Genomic DNA, 26,092 nt, shown 5'->3' with positions numbered 1-26,092 from the left:
AGTCGTGTCTAGTATCTACACAAGGCCAACCATGTTAGATAAATCCTTCAAACCACTCCACATTTAAACCAATTGTCAAAATAGTTACATGCAACTTCAATGTCTATGAGATTGTAGTAGATGAAACTAACTATAATTCAAGGCCATGTTTGATACGTGAGAAAAAATGCAAACATTGGTGGCAACTCAATTACAATCCTTCAATGTCTACATTAGAAAAGAGAAGGAGCAATGCAAAATACTTGGCTTTTATATAAAAGCTTAAAATTTGATGTCAACATGTTGTCTCCATTCGTGTCATGTGGTATCTACTATGTCTCCAATCAATCTTTTATCCTTAAAAACTCACTCTTTTTTCTTCCTCGTTTCTAAATGCTGCTTTTTTAAATTGTCAGCAATAGTGGCAGTTATGTCCTTATGTGTATTTGTATGTTTTTTTGAAAAATATGGTCACTTTTCAATGTCATGTAGTTCCAGCAGGCCTCTTCCCAATGAAATTTGGTAGACCTTATGCTTCCTAACTTTTGGTGGCGTCATGGTATATGGGTGGAGGTTCTGTTGACAAATATTGTTTCACTACATTTTAGAAAGAACTAAATTTGTGATGCGACATTTAGGCTGTTAACACACAAGAAGCAATTTTTTCATCTATTTATGCATTTTATCGACTATGATCACCATTATGTAAGATTACATAATATAGAAAAATGAATTCCAAGAAAAATACTTCCAAAACAGTCCACTTTTTTTTAAAAAGAAACGAAAGAGTATGCATAAATACTCGCAAATGTCCAATGGCACAATAAATTGCTAAAATACTAATCAAATTTTAACTTTTATGTCATGTCCCCTTTTCAAAAATAAAACTTACTATTTATAGTAGACCAGTTTTTTCCAAAATTAGTAAGTCAAGTCGTGCACACAATTTGGGAAATAATGTTCTAAATGGAAAAAAATCAAATCAGATTTTAATGTCAAATTATTAAATGGCTTTTTAAATTAATTGGAGCCAAAAATGGCAAGAGGGGAGTTTGGATAATCTCAAAATTAGCAGTTATTAGTCTTCTTGAGTTCAAATGAAGAAATTGGATAAAATGGCAATTTCTATTCAAGTGGTGGAAGTGGAGACGCATTTTTGAAAAGGCGGTTTCAAGAGAATCTCAAAATTAGCAGTTATTAGTCTTCTTGAGTTCAAATGAAGAAATTGGATAAAATGGCAATTTCTATTCAAGTGGTGGAAGTGGAGACGCATTTTTGAAAAGGCGGTTTCAAGAGAATCTCAAAATTAGCAGTTATTAGTCTTCTTGAGTTCAAATGAAGAAATTGGATAAAATGGCAATTTCTATTCAAGTGGTGGAAGTGGAGACGCATATTTGAAAAGGCCGTTACAACTTTTGAAATGCAAGATTCCCTCCTCTTTGGCATGGGGATTTTAGCACCTAAAAGTGCTTTTTGAATATTGTATCTTTTATAGTGATTTCCACTTGTTTTGGATTTATTCTATCTTATGATTTTAACAGAGTTAGTTGTTCTTCTTCAGAGGCTGAGAAACCATTGAAGAAGTAATCTTCCAGGCTGATAAACTAGGGGGATAGAGGTAATCTTCCAGGCTGATAAACTAGGGGGATAGAGGCTTGCAGGCAGTGTGTTTACAAGTCTCCAGTGGCAATCACATTTCAGGGGTTGCAGTAGTGCTTCAAAGAGAATTTGTGTGTAGCTTTGGCAGAAGTTGTAATAGTTAGTGTGTTGTAGTTGCATAGTTCATTTTCAGATTTGTTTGTTGGTAATAACAACATATACTGCTGTTCTTGTTTGTTGTTAGACATTTATATCCATGCATCTTGCTATTCTGTAAAGTGTGAGGAGTTTGGAGGGTATTTTGGATTTTGGAGTGGATTTGTGGAACTTTGAACTCCGTTCTTGGAGTTTATCGTGTGATGCTTCATTGCAGATTTGTAGACTGTCATAAACATATTTTGCATGCTATTATAATGCCAAAATTTCTGCACAAACTTCATCTTATGTTTTTATGACGGTTTTAAATGTTTATAAGTTCATCAGTGCAATTTTGGGATACCCGATTTCACAGTTTGGTTGCCAATTGAAAATCTGAGTTGGGATATTAGAATTTGTAAATCTAATATAAATTGCCGCAAGGGTTATTACATTTTAGCACATGTAACTAAATGACAATGAAAATATTCACTTTTTGTGTTGCTTCAAACTGAATGCACATTCACTTTATACAACAAATTGCCCAACCCCACTAAAACAGTCACTTTTTTAATTTCATGAAAAACTTTGAAACTTAATCTAGCAAGGATCATTTGATTCATGTAAGAAAGGCCATATATATGAATTAACCGAAAATACAATGGAATTTCAACATGATGAATTCAAAACAAACATAATATTAGCTAGATGATCCAATATTTTATTAGGTTGATCTTACAATTTCTTAGCTATAATAGCTATGTTTCGAGGTGACAAAGAAGGATCAAATAGAGGCAACATTATTACCTCTCTCACATTATGTTCATGAAGATAAAGCAATCTATCAAGAAGCAAAAATGTCTCCAACAAAGGTCCAAAAACTGCTCGAAGAGACCAATATGGTCCAATGAGACCCTGCACATATAAATAATTCAACACTATATTGATAAATTCTTCACAAGACTTAAAAGAGTATATTAAATGATATGAATCCTTCATATGCATCTCTTTCTTCTTTTATGTGCTAATACTCACATACTCAATTCCTATACACACATGCACACATACAAACACTTGTGCATGGGTACGTATATGAAAAAACCAACTTTGCTTGTCATGGAAGTTGTAGACACATTATTTAGTAGCATTGTAAAAAGCATTTGCAACTTAAGTCAAAAGTACATACCAAATCTTTTAAAGGAAGCAAATATAAAAATCAACAAAACTATTACCAAGACAAAATGGTTTTTTATTAAGAGAACTTGGAAAATAATTTTTAATTAATCAAAACACAAGGACATCACTTAAAAAGATAACTTAAGTAATAAGAGTTTGATATATTATTTTGGACTTCTAAATTTTGAAAAACTGATTATGCCCTTATATACAAGATTTGATGTTAAATGATGGTTCACTATATTGTAGACAATAGATACACCACAACAAGGGTCTTACAATATTAAGTTTCTAAATTTTACAAAGAGAGAAGAAAACAGTACAGAATTGATATTGAAAAATGATCCTATATGTTGGCATAATGTCTAATGCAATGGTAGTTATGATTAATTATGAGAATAATAAATTATATGGTATGGAAGAGAATTTAAGTTATTTTGAACTTCAAAATTTAAATCAAATTTACTTTTTACAAGTGGTTTCTCTATTTTAATGAATATGGAATCATGGATACATGCCACAAAATGGATCTTTGCCTTAAGTAGAGATTAAGATGTCATTTTTATGTTAATAATGGTTTCCAATGTTGGTAGTTAAAAATAAACACCACAATAATAAAAGGAAAAGGTAGGTTTTTATGTCACCTATCAAATGACAACAAAATTTGGTAGATGAAACCTCTTTATGGAAGTCCATGTGTGGATCATTTTTATATCTAGATAATGTCCCTTGTTGTTAAAATTAGTCTCAGTCGTAACTAATCTGGTTATTAGCGCCCAGAAATCCGATGTAATATACTTGTGATTTAATTGAGATATATGTAAGTTAGTATTAAACTAACACATTAGTTTGTTAGTGTTATGTTTGGATAAGTACTTCCGCCGGTGTAGAAGGATCGTGGCTCCACACAGGGGTCACGACCCTATGTGGAACCATGTGGTTCCACATAGGATCGCGACCCCCTGTGGAGGCACGATCCAATGAAGGCAAATGATATATATCCGCCTCCCATTATTGAATAAAACAATAAGCACGATACATGCGATAAAGGGGAGAATACATATAATTGCTTGGTCTTCATATCTACAGAGGCAAACTGATAAAACATAAAATCAGTTTAATATTTCTCTATATCAAACAATAACAGTATAAATTCATTGTCTCAGAATTCTGATTGTTCTGAAAGTCATCACAGTCTATTTACATTTACACTTGTAATAATGTTTATCATTGATTATGATGATCATAGGCTATATTATGTGAAAGGGACTGTGAAAACCAGAAACAAAATATGGTAATGAAAGAGAAAATCAATTTAAATTGTTTATAGTGGAAAAAGAATAACAATTGTTTATGAAAGATAAATTAAAAAAAACCTAAATATTACAATTATCCTCCAAATTAAAGTTTTCTTCTTGGTTATGACCGATATAATCTTTCATAGGAATTTTGAAATTAAATAGTAGCTGATTTCTAAGAAAATTGAAAAGCCTTTATGAGCAAATAAAATCCTCTCCTTACATTGAGAGCCATTGACCTAATAATTTATATTTCAAAAGTAATATCTGCCAAAAACTTTAGATTTCAAATAAAAATTATGCAGACAAAAATGAGTACTACACATTTAGACTCGATTCTTTTAATTAAGTAGAGACTGCAGTACAATTTAAATGTTAATCATTGGAGGCTATCAATACACACCAAAAGAATGACCATGATTATGATCGTGAAAGGGTTTTTTTCATTTGGATTTAAAATCAAAGTTTTTCACTTGTAAACACAAGCATGAGAAGTATTCTTTGGGTGTATAGCTAGTAAAGTAGCCCAAGGGTACAACACATTGATGAAAACATAGGGAAGGGCAATAGTGTGTAGAACATGTTACCTTGTCTATGATGCAAAATACTAGTTTAGGGGTACCTAAACCCTACACCATGAGAACGTGGGTAAGGTCAATAGTGGGTAGAACATGTTACCTTGTCTATGATGCAAAATACTAGTTTAGGGGTACCTAAACCCTACACCTACAAGTGGTGAATTACTTTGTAACCTAAGCCAATGTGGTTGATCTTGTCATCGAGGGCGACAGATTATTCTTCCATGCTAATAAATGGAAGATGTTGGACCGTTGATGTCTACAGAATACATCTCTGTCTTTGAATTCTCTGCTGTTCACTCTGTCACAAAGAATCACACTCAGATTTCTTTTTCAGACACATTAGATGATAATAACATTCAAAGTATACAAAGAAATGATGTTGATTTTACTGATTACATTTGTCTCTGCAAAGTACTGTGTGGTTGATGCCACAAAAATTTAAGTTTGTGCTCAGATTTTGTTATATCTTCTTCTCATTTTGATGCGGGATTGAATGAACACGTATATTGGTTGAGGGGCTGATGGAATGAAGACATGAAGTTTATTTTATCATGAATAATAATGATTGAATGAAGTGGGAGTTTTGAAGTCGATATTTTTGGGTAGTTGTAACTGTGTTACTACTAACCTTTGCCTTAATGATTCATCGACCCATGTATCTTTGTTTTTAAAAAAAAATAAAAATAATAATAAACTTCATCGAACATTAATTGTTCTATATGCTGTTAAGCAGTTCTGAAGTAGTTATAACTACCGTGGGTAGTTCCCTTAACCATCAATGCTGGACATGATGATAAAAAGCGATTTGTGTAGGACTTTCTTTAGTTGCTGGTTAATATGATATAGAAAAGAAAATACGTACTTTTCTGAGAATTCTTTTTAATATCAGCAATATCATATTTAGGAGAACTGTAGTTTGAAAAGCCTGAGACAAGATGAAATGATATCGTACAAAAGAGAAGTATAGTTTGGAAAGTCTGAAACAAGATGGCTATCATACAAGCAAGAGTGATATAAATCTTCAGATATATGTTCTGCAGATTCGGTGGTGAGACTAGATCATAATTTCAGACTGTTTCTTTTCATTATTGATTCAATTTGAGTTGAGTTTTTTATTATAACAGTGATAGAGCATACACTGCAGATTGATATCAATTTTGAGTGCGAACAGGGTACAAAAGGTTGACAATAATTTTCAGATTTTCAATCTCTTTGAGCGTGCAGAGATTCTGGATTTGTCTTTGCTGTGACAATCTATGAAGTGATAAGAATAACAGTGTTTTTTAAAATCTTATTCAGAGTTGATGTCACTATTCAGTGGTCTGAAGTTTTATCACAGTAATACATATTTTTGCAGGGTTATTGAAGGGTCTCACAGAGATATAGTTCAGACTATATGCATTCTTTCATCATTCTGTACTAGTGCATAATGTTATGTAATCATTCTTACTTCAGACCTTGTACTGACTATGTAATGGTGGCTTGACAAGTGATTATTTTGAAGTTGATAACTCAGATTTCAGAATTGGTACTCATTTGTATAAGAGTTGGTGCTCTTAAGATAGGGGTTTGGTGACTCCTTAGGGTTGGTGCCCTTAAAGATTGTAATTGATTTCAATTGTGAGGCTGTATTAGGGGAGTTGATCCTAGCAGTGTTCTCACCGTGGTTTTTCCCATCCTGGGTTTCCACATAAAAATCTTGTGTTTTGTGTTCTTGTGATTGCTTTACTTTCAGTTTCAATTGGACTTAAACTCAGATGCTATCACATTCGGATTTCAGTTGATAAAAGTTTTGAATAAATAATTATTGAAGTTTTTTTGTCTACTACTGATTCACCCCCCCTTCTCAGTATTAGATCTGTGTTCTACAGAAGAGACCTAATGGGATTGCTAAAAGCGTTTGGGTTGACTACATAATTACAATCTTACATCTATAAGCTTGCAAGCATCTTTTTACTAGAATGCATGCAATTGCATTTATAAATGATCATGGTGGCATTAAATAAAATCTTTTGGCAAGGTATCATGGTTCATGGTGGCATAATGCTAAGATGAAATAACTTATTGTAAATGATTCCCAAAATATATATACCTTTGCCCTCTTCAATATGAAAGATTTGTTGACAAGATCCTTGTCTCCTACGGGTGCTCTAGAAAATGTATGAAGAACCCATTTAAGGAGAAGACAGCCTGTCAGAAGATGGAAAACTAGTACATCGTGAAATAGATTCTCAAAAATCTTCAGCCCTTGCAGGTTCTGCAAAAAAAGAAAGTAGAAGTAGATCAGGAGAATATATCTCCTAATGTAGTGAAGAAAAGATTAAGTAAGCCTTTGATTCACCACCAGAGGACATTATGGAGGTTGGAACTAATCAGCAGCAGGAGACACTGAAGAAGATTTGGGAGGGATCTACAGAATTAAAAGATGAATATGTTGAAATGTTTAAAGAGATGGAAAGGTTTGACCCAGAGAGCTCCGAGGTGAAGTTTCACTTAGTGGAAGGAGTTTAGGGATATGATGAAGTTGATTTCAAAAAAAAATTACCCTAGATAGATAGTTGGATAGTCTCCAGCAGAAAGGGCAAAAAGAAAGAAAAGCGCGTCTTCTCCAAAGATGTTAAGATCTTACAGTAAAAAAGGATCAAAATTTGGAATGCAGGTTCATTTGCTTTTATTTCAAGGGTAGGGGCCCTGATAAAACCCTACCTAAATTACCTTAAAAAAGTAATCCAAATCAAGAACCAAATTCAGCTCAAGTCTATTTACAAGTGCAATCAGCATTATAATGAAGCTTTAAGGACAGGCATGATAACCATAGAAACAATTGCATATGCTTATGCATGTTGAAACTTGAAACCATTACAGCAAGGAATGTTGTTTTTCCTTATTCATTTACATCAAATTTATAGAACAGTGCCTAATCAATGAATTTCAACATCATTATTCCTAACACTTAACTTAAAAACACCAAACAGAAAGGAGTCGCATGACAATCTCAAGATTTGGTATTGATCATATGAAGAAAATGGTCAGATTTTTACCTGCCAATATTGTATGAATCCTATTACTAGAAATCTTACAACCATTAGGATCTTATACCATTATATTGTTTTGATGTAGTTCAACACATAAAGATACTGTTTCAAGATATTTTGAGTTCTAGTATTGAATTGATTCCATGTGAAATACCTCTCATTCTCTCATTGACAAGATTATTGTGGTGGAAAGGATCTCACACATTGGCTTTTATTTATAAGAAAGGAAAAAATAGAGTGACGAGAAATAACAAAATGCAGTTCAATGTCAGCACATATAAGATTTGGTAAGTGGATAGAATGGGAAAAGAAAAAATACCATATTATCTTCCAGGTCCCTCCATATCTTGTGAACCTCTTCAACAGGGACAGGTGGAAGGCCAAGTCTTTCCAGTGCACAAGTACTGTACTCTTTGAACATAATTGATTTATCGACTTTGTTCAAATCTGAAGTCTTTGCACAGTTCATATTACATCTTAGATGGGCTGAGGAAGCTGTGCAAGTTCCATGTGAAGACTCCCCCAAATCACTCACTATAGCCTTATCATTCTCGCAAGTATTTTCCTTTGGGATTTCAATTTTCAAAGCCTCAAAAGATGACACCAATTCTGCTGACTTACCAGCATGTTTGAGCATCAACTCATTGCTAATCACTGGGGCAAAAATCTTTTTGGATATGGACTTTTCACTCCATCCTGTTCTAAGGCATGGTACTTCACTATCAACAAGTGAAGAAGACTTGGCCACATTTTCTGTAAATGGTGCCTGTATAAAGGCATCTTTTCTTTTTTTGCGTCGTCGAGCTTTCCCTAGTCGACCAACAGATGGATTTGATTCTAATACTTCAGGATAATATTTCTTAAGAACCTACAAGAGCCAACAAATCACAGATTAATTGGTTTTTCCAAACATTAATATAATAAAATGTATAGTCAGTGGTCTACCAAACTCATTCACCTGTCACATTCTTTTCAAGCATTTCAATAAACATCAATTTCCTTACAAGCTCAAATTCCTTGGTATTTTCTTTTGCAGAATTCATTTATAACTTGTTTTTTCAATAGAAATAGTTATATGTATTTGGGCCTTGACCCATAAAACAATAAATATACAAGCCTGAAAACAACTGCTTCACCTCCTGATCAATCTTTGTCTAAGAAACCAGAAAAAATCAAATAATTAAATTGTTGATAAGTCCTTTGTAATTGATTTCCCTTGCCTTACCTTTATCGTTATATATTAAACTTCTGGAAAAATTTACACCAATGCCATTTCTAACAAGTTTACAAACATTTTATTAGAATAATACTTTATTATTTATTTAATGCTCAATTATGTAATATTATGTAAATATTTCTAATAAGATCTTTCTGATCTTGTTCGCAGTTTCTTTTTAGAAACTTGCTTTTATGTACTTTGTGTAATTCTTTATATTGAGCCTATTTGCTCATTTGTTAATACACGTTAATTTTTTACCAATTACATTTTCGTAATATGGTATCAGAGCCGGATTAACAAAAATTTGTTCTTTTAAAATTTCGAAAGAAATTTTTAAGCTTTTTTGAAGAACGGTTATTTGGTTCGAAAAAATTTTTGAGACCATCTATCCTCTGTGTGTGTTTTTGACGCAATTTTCAAATCGCGATAGAGACTCTACAATTGCACGATTTTTATTTCGCGCGTCGGATCTGAGTCTTCCGGTGTTTTTTCCCGACGCATTTTGGTGGCTCTCTATCTATGATCGACGTCTAAGGGTTTTCTAAAAAAACCCGTGTTCGGCTCTTGCCCTCGTTTTTTCCTTCAGCGCAATTTATTTCGCGATGACCGTGACCTCCTGAGATCTGCACCTTTTGCTTCTACACTGTATTTCGTGGTTTTTAATCCGCGTCATGTTTTCCTTCGACCTCTACAAATTTTCTAGCGGGATTTTTTCGGGTTGATTTTGCAATACAGGTGTCTTATGTCTCTTACGGCTAGGGTTTTGACGAAAACTCTGTTTTTTGCTGCCTTCGGAAATCTAACACCAGATTCCTTCTGGGTTTTTCGAGATCTGAACCGCGTTGCTGTCAAAATTTTATGGGTGCATCATTTTCCGCGCCTCATTTTTTGAGCCAACAGATTTCAATTCTGATTTCAGATTCTTTTTGGGTTTTTCGCAAGGATTTCTGGGCTGTCTTCGGTTTTTTCTGGGTAAGCCGTAAATTTGTCTCGAAATCCGTGTCAATCGTACTTTGTTTTTTTAAAGAATGTACCTGACTTTGCCTTTATTTCAGATTTTCTGGTTTTTGTGCATTGGGAAACATGAAATATGGCGTCATTGACCAACTTGATGTTGGAAGGTAGTCAACGATTTTACGGCAAAAATTATAACACCTGGAAGCAGCGCATGCTAACAATCTTCGAATATCGCCGCCTAGATGATCTTGTCTTGGGAAAAGAATCTCGTCATTCTGCAGCCGGAGCCGATCAAGACAAATTTGATGACCGCAATAGGGAAGCTGTCATGCTTCTCAAGCTCTCTGTCACAGATGACCAGCTACCTCAGATTCCTTCTGGCTAGTCAGCCTCAGAAATTTGGAAGCATCTAAAGGAGTTGCAAGAGACATCCGACAAAAGCCAAGCGTTCTTCTTGAAGAACCAGTTGTTCTCCATCATGATGGATGAACGCATGTCCTTACAGAAGCATCTCACGAATATTAAGGACATTCGAGATCAGCTCGACGCTATTAGTCGGAAAATGGAGGAAGAGGATATGGTAGTCATAACCCTCAAAAGTCTACCAAAATCCTACGAGCACTTCATAAAAACTCTCAACATTACATCTACGAATGTTGATCTGAAAATTTCCAGAGTTACGCACCAAACTTTTGCAGCAGGATCACTGGAAACAATAGTTTGGCAGCGGTGCCACTTCATCCTCCTCTAAGCAAGCCTTTGCAGCCAAATCCTTTCACAAGGACAAAGGCAAATCTCAGTTCTCTCAGCAGAAGGGCTCTAGTCAGTCACAGGAAGGCTCGAAAAAGAAGAAGATTCAATGCAATTATTGTCACAAATATGCCCATCTGATTAAGGATTGTCGCAATTGGATAGCTTCCGAACAACGAAAGCAAGGGGGTCTCAGCCTAAAGCCAATGTCGCTGAGCACACAGAGAAGAAAGAGTCTGGCTCATATGCCTTCACGGCTAAAAGACCTGCAGACCATGTGAAATCTTTTGCTTGGTATATAGATTCTGGTGCTTCCCGGCATTTCACTCACAGACGTGATTGGTTTACAGAATTCACTCCCTATAGTGATTCAGTTATTTTTGGAGAAGGTGAGGAGTATACAATTGTCGACAAGGGCAACGTTCAGATACAATCTGGTGGGAGGAATCACATATTCCTCAATGTGTACTACGTTCCTAGCATGGAACTGAACCTTCTCTCTATGAGTCAGATTATGTGGCATTCTCTATGAGTCAGATTATGTAGCATTCTCCTCAACTTGATGTCATCTTTAGTGCACATAAGTGTTCTATTGTTGATCGTGCGACACGCACTACAGTTGTCGTTGGTATTGAGGATCACGATCTTTATAGACTTGTGGATACAGGTGATTCTCTTGAGCATGCCTTCGCAGCAAAATCCTCCTCTATCTTCCGTCTATGGCATCAACGATATGGTCACCTGAACATTCATCATCTTGCTCAGCTTGTTCGGGAAGATTTAGTGCATGGCCTACCTGAAATTCAAACTCAAAATCAGCGAGTTTGTGAAGCTTGTCAGGCTAGGAAGCAGCACAGGAAGCTTGTCAGGCTAGGAAGCAGCACAGGACACCGTTCAAGGATGGTGACTCATGGCGAGCCTCTAAGGTACTGCGGTTGGTTCATGCCGATGTATGTGGTCCAATGAATACTACTTTTATTCCTGGGTACACGTATTTCTTACTTTTTGTTGATGATTACAGTCGTAAAATGTGGGTGTTCTTTCTTAGACAGAAATCAGATGTCTTTCCTGTATTTCAAAAATTTAAGGCCTTGGTAGAAAAAGAGTCTGGTTGTTCTATTATTACTCTTAGGTCTGATAATGGGGGGGGGTTGTTCTACTGCTTTCTCCACTTTCTGTGATACACATGGCATACAATGTCAGTTAACCACACCATACACCCCTCAGCAAAACGACGTTGTAGAACGTCGTAACCGTACCATTACAGAAATAGCTAGGTCTATTTTGGAACACAAACATGTTCCTAAGAAGTATTTGGCAGAAGCGGTGTTTACTGCAATCTATCTCCTTAATAGGTCTCCCACTCATGTTGTTAAAGGGAAGACTCCTGAGGAAGCCTGGACTGGTCGCAAACCTAGGATCAGTCATTTGAAAGTTTTTGGCTGTCTTGCACATGTTTGGATTCCAGATGCCAAGCGCTCTAAGGTGGATTCCAAGAGTCAAAAGCTCATGTTTACAGGATACAGTGACAACCATAAGGCCTACCGGCTGATTGATGTCGACACTGATTGTCTCATCTTCAGTCACGATGTTGTCTTTGATGAAGATCGAGGACTATTTCAGCTTTCCTCGTCTGAGCAAAATTATGAGGATCAGCCTTTGAAGGCTTTTGATTTAGGTGTTCATCTTCCATTTGGTTCACCTGATGGGAGGGATGATGCAAATTCTATATTTGATGATGCACTACCTGAATTTCCTCCGGATGATGCTAATCTTCCACCTGTTCCAAATCCTCTTCCACCTCCAGTTCCAGTTCTTCCTCCTCCATCTGATGTTTGCACATCTACTCTACGCCCTAAGTGGTGGGCTAAGACCATCAGTGATCTTCAAACTGATGAGCTCATTAAGGGTAGATCTTCCAGAAATAAGGGCAAGCAGCAAAATATAGTTAACTTTGCTCTCATGGCCAACATTCATAGCATTTATGAGCCTCAGACTTATATCGACGCAAAAGGGATTCCAGAGTGGGAACAGGCAATGGATGCAGAATACCAAAGCCTTCTGAAGAACAACACCTGGGTTCTCTTTGATCTACCACCAGGGAAGAAACCCATTAGTTGCAAATAGGTCTATAAGGTCAAGTATCATGCAGATGGTACCTTAGATAAATACAAGGCCAGATTGGTTGCTCGAGGATTCACACAGTGAGAGGGCATTGATTATGAGGAGACATTTGCTCCTACTGCCAAGATGAGTACCATTCATCTTCTTCTTGCCATTGCAGCTCAGTTTGGATGGAAAGTGCATCAGATGGATGTTAAGAGTGCCTTCCTCAACGGTGAGTTGCGGGAAGAAGTCTACATGACACAGCCTCCCGGTTTCAAAGTTGTTGGCAAAGAACATCAAGTATGTAGACTCATTAAAGCACTCTATGGACTTAAACAGGCACCTCGAGCATGGTATATTAAGATTGATCAATACTTGGTTGCTCATGGTTTTCACCGTTGCCCTTTTGACAATAATCTGTATATCAAACACTCTGGTGATGATATTCTCTTTCTTGATGTCTATGTGGATGACTTAATCATTACTGGCAGTTCAACACATTTGATTGCAGAAATCAAACAAGATCTGTGCCAGGATTTTGATATGACAGATTTGGGGCTTCTCCATTATTGTTTGGGTGTTGAGGTTTGGTAGACTGATGGTAGCATTTTTGATTCTCAGTCTAAGTATGCCAGGAACTCGCTTGACAGGTTTCGAATGCAGGATTGCAAACTGTTGTGACGTTTTCACACATCGCCCCATTGCAAATGGGGACCCTTGCTTTTTTGCTTTTTAGGGTTTGTTTTTAGTTTTTTAGGGTTTTGTTAGCTAGCCTTTGCATTTTGAGTGTCGCCCAGGTGATCAATAGGATAGCAAGTCCGGCTTGAGTGAGGTCCTGATCCTGAAATTTGGCTAAGTCTGGAATGTCCTGATCCTGAAATTTGACTAAGTCTGGAAACTAAAAAAAAACCTCCAAAAACTAGATTTTGCAATATAACTCCTGGAGGTCTGAAACCACTCTCAAACATCCTAAAAGTATATATGGAATATAACTTAAAGTATAAGAAAGAAGAAACATAGAAGGAAATGTCACTTATACTTAAATGTTATATTCCATTAAAATTATCCTGATATAGAGTGCGAAAAGTCAAATTTCGCTCGTGTCCTCCAAGGGTCCAGAGCAAAAAGCGCTCCTGTCCCTCTCCAAGGGACCAAGGCGAATCGCTCGTGTCCCTCACCAAGGGTCCAGAGCGAAAATGCTTAGTTGAGCCATTCCTGACCTTGTTTGGACGAATCGAGACATCAAAGGCATGGTGAAGGACGAAATGAGCATGATAGAGCATCCAGACTTGATCAAAAACAATGAAATGATGAAGTTTTTACCTAGAGGGTCAAATTCGCTCCTGTCCCTCACTGAAGGACCAGAGCGAAGTTCTTCACAAGACAAAATTCAGGCAAAGATCAAGTCAAGTTTATGTTTGAAGGCAAGAAAGGAGGCGAGATGAACGCGTTTAAGACAAATTGAAGATTATGAAACGCCAACAAGGGACCAAAATGTCCTAGTTCGCTCCTGTCCCTCAGGAAGGGACCAGAGCGATTTTTACTTTAGATGATTTTCTTGCCAAGTTACAATCAATCCCAGGGCATGGATGAATGAAAGGAGTTACAACGGATCCGTTGAAGATAATTTGCGAAGATGATAAAGTGAGATGAAGCCCACAAGAGCAAAATCGCTCCTGTCCCTCTCCAAGGGACCAGGGCGATATGATGATTATATTGCCTCTTCTTCAAATTCAAATCACTCCAAGGCGAAGAACAAGGTGCCAAGGACGTTTCGAGGCATCTCCATCAAGCACAAACTTACAAGGATCGCCACATTGAGGGATTTGCTCTAAAATATCCTAATTCGCTCCTGTCCCTCAGGAAGGGACCAGAGCGAAAATTGCATAAAGGCATAGATTTCGAAAGTTAAACAAGCATCAAGCCACCAAGAGGAATCAAGGGACGTCATTTCACGCATTGAAGGTAATGGAAAGATGAAGAACGCAAGAACAAACTCAAAACCTTGAGGATCGCTCCTGTCCCTCTCCAAGGGACCAGAGCGATGTTTATTATATTGGCCAATTCATGCAAAAATCACGTGAGGTCAAGGTTTTCCAAGGTCGTAAGAGGTCCAAGGCATGATTAGAAGGTGATATACAAAGACTTCAAACGTTAAACGATCATCAAATTGAGCAAAGAGGCTATATCGCTCCTGTCCCTCTCCAAGGGACCAGGGCGATTTGTTTAGGATTCTTCATTTTCCTTCAAGTTCATGCCAAGTCAAGGTTTTTCGGGATCACACAAGGTATAAGGTGTCATTTGAAGATGATTTACAAAGGTTTCGAATGTCAAAATATTATCAAATGAGCTATAGAGCTTATATCGCTCCTGTCCTTTGGACAAGGACCAAAGCGATTTTTACAAAAACACTCATGCTCCTTCAAAATCAAGACAATGCAAGGATTGGCGAAGTAAAGGACGTCCTTTGGAAGACAATGAACGAAGAACGAAGATCAAGTGTTTGCAAATTTGAGCTAGGACATGGAGATCGCTCCTGTCCCTCTCCAAGGGACCAGGGCGATATTTGCCAAAACACTTATAATCCTTTGAAGACCACGTCAAAACAAGGTTGTACAAGGTTTTAAACATCATTTGGAAGGCGATACAAAGGGAGATGGACGTTAAATATTACCAATTTGTGCTTGAAATGGAGAAAACACATGGATCGCTCCTGTCCCTCTCTAAGGGACCAGGGCGATATCACCACAAAAGGACATTCAATCGCAAGGAAAAGTTAATCAAGCTCGAAGGACCTAACAAAAATGTCGATTTGAACGTGGAGATGAAGACTTTGGACGTCGAAATTGCAAGAATCAAGACCCAGTTGATGGATCGCTCCTGTCCCTTAGCAAGGGACCAAGGCGATGAGGTTTGCTTATTTCATTTTCAAATTTTGGCATTCAAACAAGTTTTTGAATTTATTTTAAATGCTAAATTCGATAAGTTTGAAAATCTAATTTAAATGGCATTTAAAATTTACGCTTGGTATTAATTAATTATTTTGCCTTGTAAAAAATCGAATTAATTAATTTAAATGACAAAGGCATTTATTAATTAATTATTAATTTAATAAAAATTGAGTGGAGCGCTAAGATTATGAGGTCGGCCTTTATTATTGATTAAAAATCATTCAAAATTGCCTTATTCTTGCAAAAGTCGGCCTAAATAATGATGAGAGGTGAGCACTTATAAAGGAGGGTGGTGAAGATCATTATTTTCACATTGTTATTTTATCATCTCAAGTGCGATTTAAGGAAGACAAAGAGGTGCGAATTATATTCAAAAGGGGTGCGAACTTGAAAATTCTATTGGTGCAAACTTGTCAAAGGCTTGAAGATCACGTCAAAAACTTGAAAGGTGGCGAAATTGCTATTTTGAAGGGAGATCACGTTGAAGACCATCTTATTTCAAATTTTGCCTAGGCGAATTCCTTTATTTTTAGAGTTAAACTCTCAAGTAAGGTATGACAAGATCCCTTGTTTTAATTTCGAATTTTGATCGTCATAGCCTTAAAATTTTGAATTTTTGAAATTTTGAATTTCAATAAGCTCAATCGTTTTTTAGGAAATAGTAACTCAAGGATTTATTATGAAGTTTCCTAAAAATTAATTTAATCTATGTTATGCATTGCAAAATCATGTTTCTAATTTTGAAATGTTGTGTAGGCATCAAATGGAGATCTCATCAAGGAAAATCAAGCCGAATCAAGGACGGTCTTCGCCGGGACGATCAAGCCAGGACAAGGGCGACCCCTTCCAAATCCAGCGTTCCAAGGCGAGGTACATCATCATCCTGCACATCAAGGACACATGGAGTTAGGACAAGGGCTCGTTGAAGAAGCAAATAATTTTAGAAGAGTTAATCAAAGATAACTTCTCAACGCTACCAAATTGAGTATCAACCAAGTGTCAGATGAGGTGGCATCCCAGTCATCACTCCTCCAGTCAGTGTGGTCCACCTCAGCATGTCCAGATTCAATGTACTTAACTCATGGAAGGTGGCACAAACTCCGATGTACCTACCCTGGCTATCCATTGGTCGATTTTTCTAGAGATGACATGTGTCCAAGCAATACAATTTTATCATTGGTCAAGCATTAAATGTTATGTAATGGTTGTAACAAACCCTAATTAGGGTTTTCATTGTTGAATCTTGGCCATTGATCTTGAATTGATCTAAGCCATCAAATTGTATTGTGGGCACTATATAAGCCCAGGCATTTCATTTGTAAAAGCTAATTAGCAATAGCTAGAGAGTTAGGAGATAGTTGGAATAGAGAGTAGTTAGAAATTGATAGAATAGCAATTAGAGTAGAATAGGAGGACAAGGCAAGAAATTGTTGCCATTGATTGTAAACAAACTCCATTTTCATTGAAGTAATGGTGAAGTGTGTCGGTTCTTGCAATTTGCATGGTTTCTTGTTGAGTCTTCAATCTTAGATGGTAGATGATTAGATGAATGGAGGAAATGTGATTGATTGATGGTGGAATTCGTATATCCATACTACTAGCAGTTTGTTGATTGCAAACTTGCCTTGTGTAGTCAATTGGAATCGTTCAGCTTAAGCTCAATTTCAAATTGTCGCCTCTTCATTGATATGCATCAACTTGGATGGTATCTATGTCTGCGGTGATGATTTGAACATCATAAAGCTTCCCTTAGAAGATCGCACTAGCCTTGTGTAGATGTTCCATTGATGTTAAAACAAGACCTAGTTAGAGTTTCATCAAAAATCAAATCATTGCTCCTACATTCTTAGTATTAGGATTAGATCTTCTCTTCGCCCTCATCCTTTTTCCATTTTTTCAAATCTAAGCCAGTAAGAGCCTGTGTCCAGCAAAGCAGATCGGAAGTTCAATCATCACATGTAAGTCCCCTTGTGATCCCAGCAAATCACATCATACCACTGGAGCTTATCCACATGTAGAGACCCTACTAAAAGGAACCTTGGAGTCATCCTAACTGATCCTTTATGCGAATCTTCAGCAGTTAGAGACTTTTTCTCAAGAGAGGATAACATACCCTTAGGTATTTTATTCTGTGTTAGGCTGTGTACAAAATACACGTCAACACAAACCTGTTTCCACACCTATGGAGACTAGCTTGAAGTTGTCAGCCAAGTTTGCTTCTCCTCTTGTAGATGAACCACAATTCAAGCAACTAGAGGGCAGTCTCATCTATCTTACTGCTACTAGACCTGATCTCAGTTTTGCAGTGAGCTACATTTCACGCTTCATGACAGCCCCCAAGGCTGATCATTGGGTAGCAGCGAAGTGTGTGTTGCGTTATGTGAAAGGCACCTCTGATTATGGACTTCTCTACACTAGGAGTCATGATCCTAGACTCAGTGAGTTCACAGATTCAGATTGGGCAGGTTCGGTTGATGACAGGAAGTCAACCTCTAGATATGTGTTCAGTTTGGGATCCGGTGCAGTCACTTGGACTAGTAAGAAGCAGCAGGCAGTGGCTCTCTCCTCGACAGAAGCATAATATCGGGGAGCAATTAAGGCAGCTTGTGAGGTAGTTTGGCTTCGTCGGATGCTTGCGGATATGCAAATATCTCAAGCAGGTCCGACTCCGTTGTTCTCTGACAATCAGGGAGTTCTCAAACTTGCCAAGAATTCAGTCTTCCATGAACTAACCAAACATGTAGAGCTTCATTGTCATTACATTCGACAGTTGGTTGAAGACGAATCCATTCAGTTGTTGTATGTTCCTACAGAGGAGCAGCCAGCAGATATTCTCACCAAGCCCCTCAGTCTAGATAAGTTTGTAAAATTCAGGGGGTCTATTGGAGTAGTTGATAGATGAGCATTAAGGGAGGGTATTAGAATAATACTTTATTATTTATTTAATGCTCAATTATATAATATTATGTAAATATTTCTATTAAGATCTTTCTGATCTTATTCGCAGTTTCTTTTTAGAAACTTGCTTTTATGTATTTTGTGTAATTTTTTATATTGAGCGTATTAATACACATTATTTTTTTACCAATTACGTTTCCGTAATACATTTAAGCATACCAATCAACCTATATTTCACTAAGTCACCTTTTGGTGAGGTTGAGAAAAGTAAGGACATGATTAAGGATGGTTGCAACTAATACCAAATCTTTGAAAAATAAGGCTGGTGGTACCTAGAAAATTTATATTATAAACTATAAAACATTTAACACTACAAACCTTTAAACTTAATATAATTTTTGCATTGTAAGTGTTCAACAAAATGTCTTCATTTTCTTGGAACCCTGAAGTCAAACGTTGACTTTCATTAATGTTTTCCTAAGTTATTTTTAGCTTCATGTGGAGTACGTAAAGGGGCATGCCTAGATTTCCCTCAAAGGATGCTTGGGCATCATAGAGAGATGAGGAGACAGGAGTCTTCAAGACTGCAACCTGTCCTCTCAAAGGGATCTGATCATATTCATCATCCTTGTGTCCCCTATCCTCATCCCTTAGAGGAGGCATCTCCCTGAGATACCAAGTGATGTGAACCTATTCCTGTGGAAAACATTGAAAGAGCATAAAAGATTACTGCCACTTTAATAAGTTTTCTAAACATGGCTACCTTGTGACAATTGTTGTATTATCAAGGATGGCCAATATATCTCTCGTTCCATTGTTATCTCGATAATGACAAATTGTTAGTACAGACTAGAAGATTGCTCCATGATTGGGCATGGGGGATGCTTCTCTGAATAAAAGGGAAATGTTGGAAGTGAAAATTTCCAGTTTGCCTGTGACAATGACTAGCTCTTTTTCAGAGATACTCCATCTTCTGAATGTCCTTCAATGTAGATACTTTGTCCAATTATTATTCATACACAAGCTATACTTTCAATGCATAGTTTAGACACATCATGAACTCTGTAAGACATCTCATGCCCAATCTTTTAGTTGTTTTTATGAGCCATGGTGTTCTAGTGTCCTATGGAGAGAGAAATCTTGAAACTATGGCTGATGTTTCATGTGATGAAGAGGTACCAGGGGCATCCTATGTTGGTAAGTAGTATGGCTATAGAAGTATCCATTGTTACAATTGGCAACATTGTGGCAATAGGAAGAGTTCTAATTGAGTAAGGCATGACTACTTTTGCAAGTCTTGTTGTGATTGACTATGTTAGAATAGGAGGCAGTCTTGTGAGAATGAGTAGTAGTTAGATAATGAGCCTAATGTTGCCTTGATTAGCTCTGCATTTATCATTGTTTTACCATTAAAGGTCATTGAGCTGTGCAAGAATTGGTTTTCACACCTGTAGTCTTATTTTGTATTTCATTTCAATACTTTTGATATAATACAAGGGCCTTGAGATGGCACCATATCTGTAACAAAGACAATGGATTGATGGAAAGAGTTCATGGTACGCTCTACATTCTATATCCACAAAATTGTAGATTTTTTGGAGATATTTTTCTCATTTTGAATTTCAACTAACTGATGAAGCATCTAACATGCAGTTTTTTTTTAAAAGGGACCAATCTCATTTTGTTGGATCTTGGGCTTTCCCAAGCCATCCCAACCCCAAACCAGAACCGATACTGAATTTTGCCAATACATGGGCCTTTTCTAAAGAACCTGGTAACAAATTCATATGCTAATCCTAACACTCAACTAAAAAGTTTTAGTTTGCCCAACCTTTGTAATTTTTTGCCTCTAAACATTAAATGCGCCAAAAAAATAGGTGCATTATATTAAAAGATTTATAAATTACATTTTGAAAAACATGTAGGAAATTTGGCAAAACCACATAGCAAATGCAGCAGGCAGTAATTACTGATTGATTAGGAGATTTTCGACATTAATGCAACTATGCACTCAAAGATAAATTCATTACCATGCGTATTGTCCATTCTTAAATTTCAACATTTATAGAAGTAATGATTTAGTTTGGTTTAGTTCTCTATCATGCGTTCCTTCTCTATCTGCCACATTTTTCACTATTTTAAATGACTTTCACTTGACCATTTTCAGATACTTTAAAGTTTTCATGCATACTCCTAATCTTCACCCCTTCTTACTCATGCCACTTCACTATGTTAGAGGATTCATTAATTGTTTACCAACGTTGTTCTCAAATTCAAGTCATCATCACCATATCATCTTTAGTTTCACTCTAGAGCTATCGACCCTCAAAAATCTAATTTCATCTTTCTTTACTATTTCTTAGACAAACTAAGCCAATACCCAATAACTTAACATATTGACAAGAGAAAAAATTGGCTGACATGACAAGAACGGCATGGTTTATTGGCTACAAACTTGATTGATGGCAAAGTTTTGTAGGAGTACCAACATTGTAGTTGTAGTCAAGTAGAGGTCTCTCCACAATCTAGATGTCTCCATGTGTAATTGAGAGTGTGAGGGGCTATTGTATAGATCTCTAGAATCACATTTGCTAGCTTCGTATCATTGTTGATTAGTTGGTGTCCCAAAAGTGTGAAATCTTCTCAAGGCCATTGGGAAGATCCTTTCATAATGACAATGGATTTTTTCTATTTTTATATTTAAAATAGATTTGATTATGTGTATGTTTCTGCCTTCTTTCATTTGCATATGTATGCACATCTAGTTCTATATTTCATATTTGCAATAAAGTCATTTTGTGTCTTTACATCTTGACTCTATCACCCAATAAGCTAAGACACTGGTCCTTATTGGTTAAATGATGGATGCTTAAAGCAACCTTTATCTCATCTACTTTTTAGATGCAGAATAGATTAGGTCCGGCCAACATGTATGGTTCAATGTTTTAAATTTATATCAAACCTCATGAGAGCCCATGTTTGATAATATCACACTAGTTTAAAGAACAATGCTTATGGATATCAAAATAGAACAGAATATCAACCAAATATTATTTAAAGCCTAATCAAACACCAAGGATCAACACAACAAAGCCAAGAGTAAATCAAAATGGAATATAGCCCTTACCCTACACTCTAGCTCTAATTGAAGAGAAGAAACAAAAATTTTGCACCACAAAAAAGAAATTTAAACATGGTTTTAGCAAGCCCATGAATTTCAATTAGGGTAACCCAACATATCCACAACTATTCAAATCTAGAACCCCAAACTCATGGCATCAAAGGGAGACAAAGAACTTCATATCCTACTAGGATGTCTTACTCGTGAGTATTCTATCTTAGAGCATTAGGGGGAGAGCCCTAGCTCATAGTAAAGTCACAAACTACAAAATAGATCTGATTTTCCTTCAAGAGAGAACCATATCTAAGGACCTCAACCAAACCAGATTCACTACTCTCTAGGGCAATAAGCACATCCACTACTTCAAGTAAACAATCCTAGCCATTCTTTGGAATCCTTATTTAGGCATGAGACTATCTCCCACAACAGCCACCCTTGGGTGAAGCAAGTGTTTTCATTCCTCTAAAACATAAACTTTAGTCTTGCATTGTCAATATATGCATTCCTCCAAAAGGAAACCACCATATATGATTCCTCAGTTTGCTCAAAAATTGGACCATTCCAAACTTCAGAATGTGCAGCGTTACAAGACATGCCAAGACTTGGCAAGTCCAAGGTGAACAGGTTGAAATGAATTCTGGGAACTCGTGACCCAAGTACTCGGCGAATCCTGACAAGTAGACCTGGCTAGCGAGTGAAAAATAAAAGTTAGAGAAAATCAATAAATAACTTAAAAATTAAGCATTAAAAAGGAACTCCTACACTCTAAAAGCGCACTCATCTCATTTGCAAGCACAAGGATCAGAAAAAAGAGTATTGGAGCCAAAATTACATCCCATGGAAGAAAAAGACAGCACACAAGTTGAGAAACAAAACTTGATTGAATGTCATTTGAACAAGTTTGTTGCAGCCCTTGGTGCATCTAAAGGAGCCTAAGGAACATTTCAGGGAGCCCATTGTTGATTTGGAGCAGCCCATCATCAATTTCAATCAAGTTTGAAGAGATAATTTTGAATTTTAAATCCTCCTTTTAAAATTTCATGTCTTCTGCATTTTCCTTTAAATTTAAGGTTCATAACTTCATAGAACAAAGAACAATTCCTTGCCATCATTGATATTTTTTATTAGCAAACCCTAGCTATTTTCCTAGCTCTTTTCTATTCTATGGCTGCAAACGCTAACTATTTTTACTTTTTTTATCTTAAATTAACTAAAAATCATAAATGTTAATTTGTTTTTCATTTATTTTTGTTGCAACGTACTTTATATTTATAATTTGTTCCAATGTTCACTCTAGTTAGAAAGGACATTTGTTGGAAACACATCATCCCCGAGGCAAAGAAAGGAGTTTGTTTTGAAATGGTAAATTGATATTCAACAATGGAAACAAAAGACTCCATAAATAACAAATTACAAAATGTTGTTTCTAAATTAGAAACAATCGTGAACTGATCTAAACTAAGAAACTAAGAAAATTTGATAAATTACATATATGACCATTAAATATAACAATAATTACTTTAATACCCTCCCTTAATGGTCATTCTACTAACTACACCAAGTTGCCCCCTAAATTTTACAAACTTGTCCGGGCTTAGAGACTTAGTTAGAATATTTGCAGTCTGGTCCATTGTTGGAACATGCTACAAGATCACAGTTCTATCTTCAACAAGTTGGTGAATGAAATGAAAATGAAGCTCTACATGTTTGGTTCGCTCATGGAAGACTAGATTCTTGGCAAGTTTCAGCACCCCTTGATTGTCACAAAACAAGGGTGAAGGTCCTGCTTGAGACATTTTCGTGTCAAAAAGAATCCTCTATAGCCATACTACCTCACATGTTGCTTTAACAATTCCCTGATACTCTTCTTCAATTGAGGAAAGAGCTACTACCTACTACTTCTTACTAGTCCATGTGATTGCACCTGTACCAAGACTAAAGACATACCCAGAAGTAGACTTGTCATCAACAAAACTTGCCCAATATGAGTTTGTAAAACCAATCAGCCAAGGATCTTTGCTTCCGCTATATAGAATACCAAAGTCGGGTGTCCCTTTCACATACCTTAGTACACACTTCGCTGCAACCCAATGTTCTACTTTAGGTGCTATTATGAAACAAGATATGTAGCTCACAGCATAACTTAGATCAGGGCTAGTGGTTGTAAGACAAATGAGACTGCCAACTAGTTTCCTGAATGCGGACTCATTCACCACTAGTGAATCTGATTTGGTTGATAGTTTCAGCCCTTTTTCCATGGGCGTAGATGAAGGTTTGCAAGCTATCATCCTAAACTTATCCAACAAACTTGTGGCATATTTCGACTGAAAAATAAAAATGTTCCCACTTGTCTACCAAACCTCTACATCGAGACAATAATCTAGAGGTCCCAAAATTGTCATATCAAACACCTGACACAAATTCAATTTGATTTGCTCAAGCAACTATGCTCCATTACCAGTGATGATGATATATCTACATACATGACAATAAAAATGATGTCATTACCGGCAATCTTGAAATACAAGTTGGGATCTGAAGGACTTCTCTAAAAGCCCTATGCAACCAAATATGTATTGATCAATCTCAACATATCATGCCCTAGGGCCTACTTTAGGCCAGAAAGAGCCTTCACTAGTCTGCATACTTGGTGCTCTTTCCCTGCAACCTTGAAACCTTGAGACTGCATCATGTAGACCTCTTCCTCCAAACTACCATTGAGGAAGGCACCCTGAATGTTGGCCATAAGAGCAAAGTTCATTGTATTCTTCTTCTTCCTCTTGCCTCTAGATGATCTACCCTGAACAAGCTCATCATCCCAAACATCATCAATAAGATTTTACCACCACTTAGGCCAGAGAGCAGAACCATCTACTTCCAAATCAAGAGTATTAACATGACTTGGGTTGTCTAGAATAAAATCTTCTAGATGTTGATCCAGGTTATCCTGAGGGAACTCTGGTGGTACAATGTCATGCCTAGGAGATTCAACAAGTTCAGGTTTACAATCATCAAAATCCCTCCCTTCACGTGGAGCTAATGGAAGCCTAACACCCAAATCTTTTATCTGCAAAGGCTAATCTTCAAGACGCTGGATTGGAGAAGTGAGCAAAAAGGGCCCACCTTCATCAAAAACCACATCTCTATTGAATGTGAGATGATCAGTGTCCACATCAATCAGCCGATAGACAGTATGATTGTCATTGTAGCCTATAAATATTAACTTTTGACTTTTGGAGTCCAAATTTGTTCTCTTTGCATCTAGAGTACAAGCAAATATAGTCGAACCAAAAACATGAGGTGGCTGGTTTTTGGTTTCCTCCCAGACCATGCTATTAGAATATTAAAATAATGTTAATTTTAGTATTGATGCTCAATAGTGTATATTCTATTTTAGTAAGATCTTCTACGATCTTCTCAACAGTTTCTTATTAGAAACTTGCTATTCTTGTAAATACTCTTGTATAATTTATGAGCGTCTTGCTCATTCTGTAAATCAATCAACTCTTTGAAATCCATTGCGTGTCTCGCACTGTTTTATGGTATCAGAGTCTGGTTCCTTCAAAATTCGAAATTTTTTCAAAGCAAAAAATTCAGTGTGAATTTGTTTTTTGTTCTATTGTTTTGAAAAACAAAATCGAAGGATTTTTTTCTGTTCGAATTTTTTTGGGGAATTTTCTTCCACAAAATCGCGGATTTGTTTCAGCCTGTTCAGATTTTTTTGAAACCGCGGATTTTCGGTCCGCACGTTTTCCAAGCGCCTGCATTTGCTGTGTAAACAAAATCGCGATTTTCATCCTTGGCCGTGCGATTTCGTTTCTTGTGCCTGTGCGTGTGGGTTTATTTGTGATCGCGTTTTTTCCCGCCTGCAGATTATTTTCTGCCATTTTTGGACGGAAATCTACATTTTCGGCTAGGGTTTTGACCCTCCAGATTCAGTCGAAATTTTTTTCTGATTGCAGATTCTTGGTGGGTTTTTCAAGATCTCATTTGGGTCATTGTCAGAATTTTTTGGGTGCCTCGATTTTCGTGCCTTGATTTTTGAGCCAGCGGATTCGGATTCCAACAGCAGATTCCTTCTGGGTTTTTCGCAAGGATTTCTGGTTTGTCTTTGGATTTTTCTGGGTCAGCCGGAAATTTTTTCTTGAAATTCATGTCAGTCGTACTTCATTTTTTGAAGTCTGTACCTGCATCTGCCTCTGTTTCTGCAGTGGGATTCAAAAATTATGAATTCTGTGCCAGCACCTCTTATTTTTTTTTCGTTTTCAGTGCATTGGGAAACGTGCA

At 36.7% G+C, this 26,092-nt stretch overlaps 1 protein-coding gene across 4 annotated transcripts in view; it reads right to left on the bottom strand.

The window, feature by feature from the left end:
* Nucleotides 1-2,337: 2,337 nt before the first annotated feature.
* The window catches only part of LOC131075971 (uncharacterized), a 169,684-nt gene continuing 145,929 nt past the window's right edge, over nt 2,338-26,092 (bottom strand). For all 4 annotated transcript variants that reach the window (XM_058012976.2, XM_059211086.1, XM_058012975.2 and 1 more), the window contains 2 exons: nt 8,123-8,671; nt 2,338-2,628 (listed from right to left, as the gene is read on the bottom strand). In XM_058012976.2, the coding sequence (XP_057868959.2) occupies nt 2,449-2,628; nt 8,123-8,671 (729 nt within the window). In that variant the 3' untranslated portion in view covers nt 2,338-2,448. The remainder of the gene's footprint in view (nt 2,629-8,122; nt 8,672-26,092) is intronic.

Source organism: Cryptomeria japonica, chromosome 9 (genome assembly GCF_030272615.1).
Source record: "Cryptomeria japonica chromosome 9, Sugi_1.0, whole genome shotgun sequence".
Classification (NCBI taxonomy): domain Eukaryota; kingdom Viridiplantae; phylum Streptophyta; class Pinopsida; order Cupressales; family Cupressaceae; genus Cryptomeria; species Cryptomeria japonica.
Note: the sequence above shows the minus strand (reverse complement) of the source record. Positions and strands in the feature narration are given on the sequence as shown.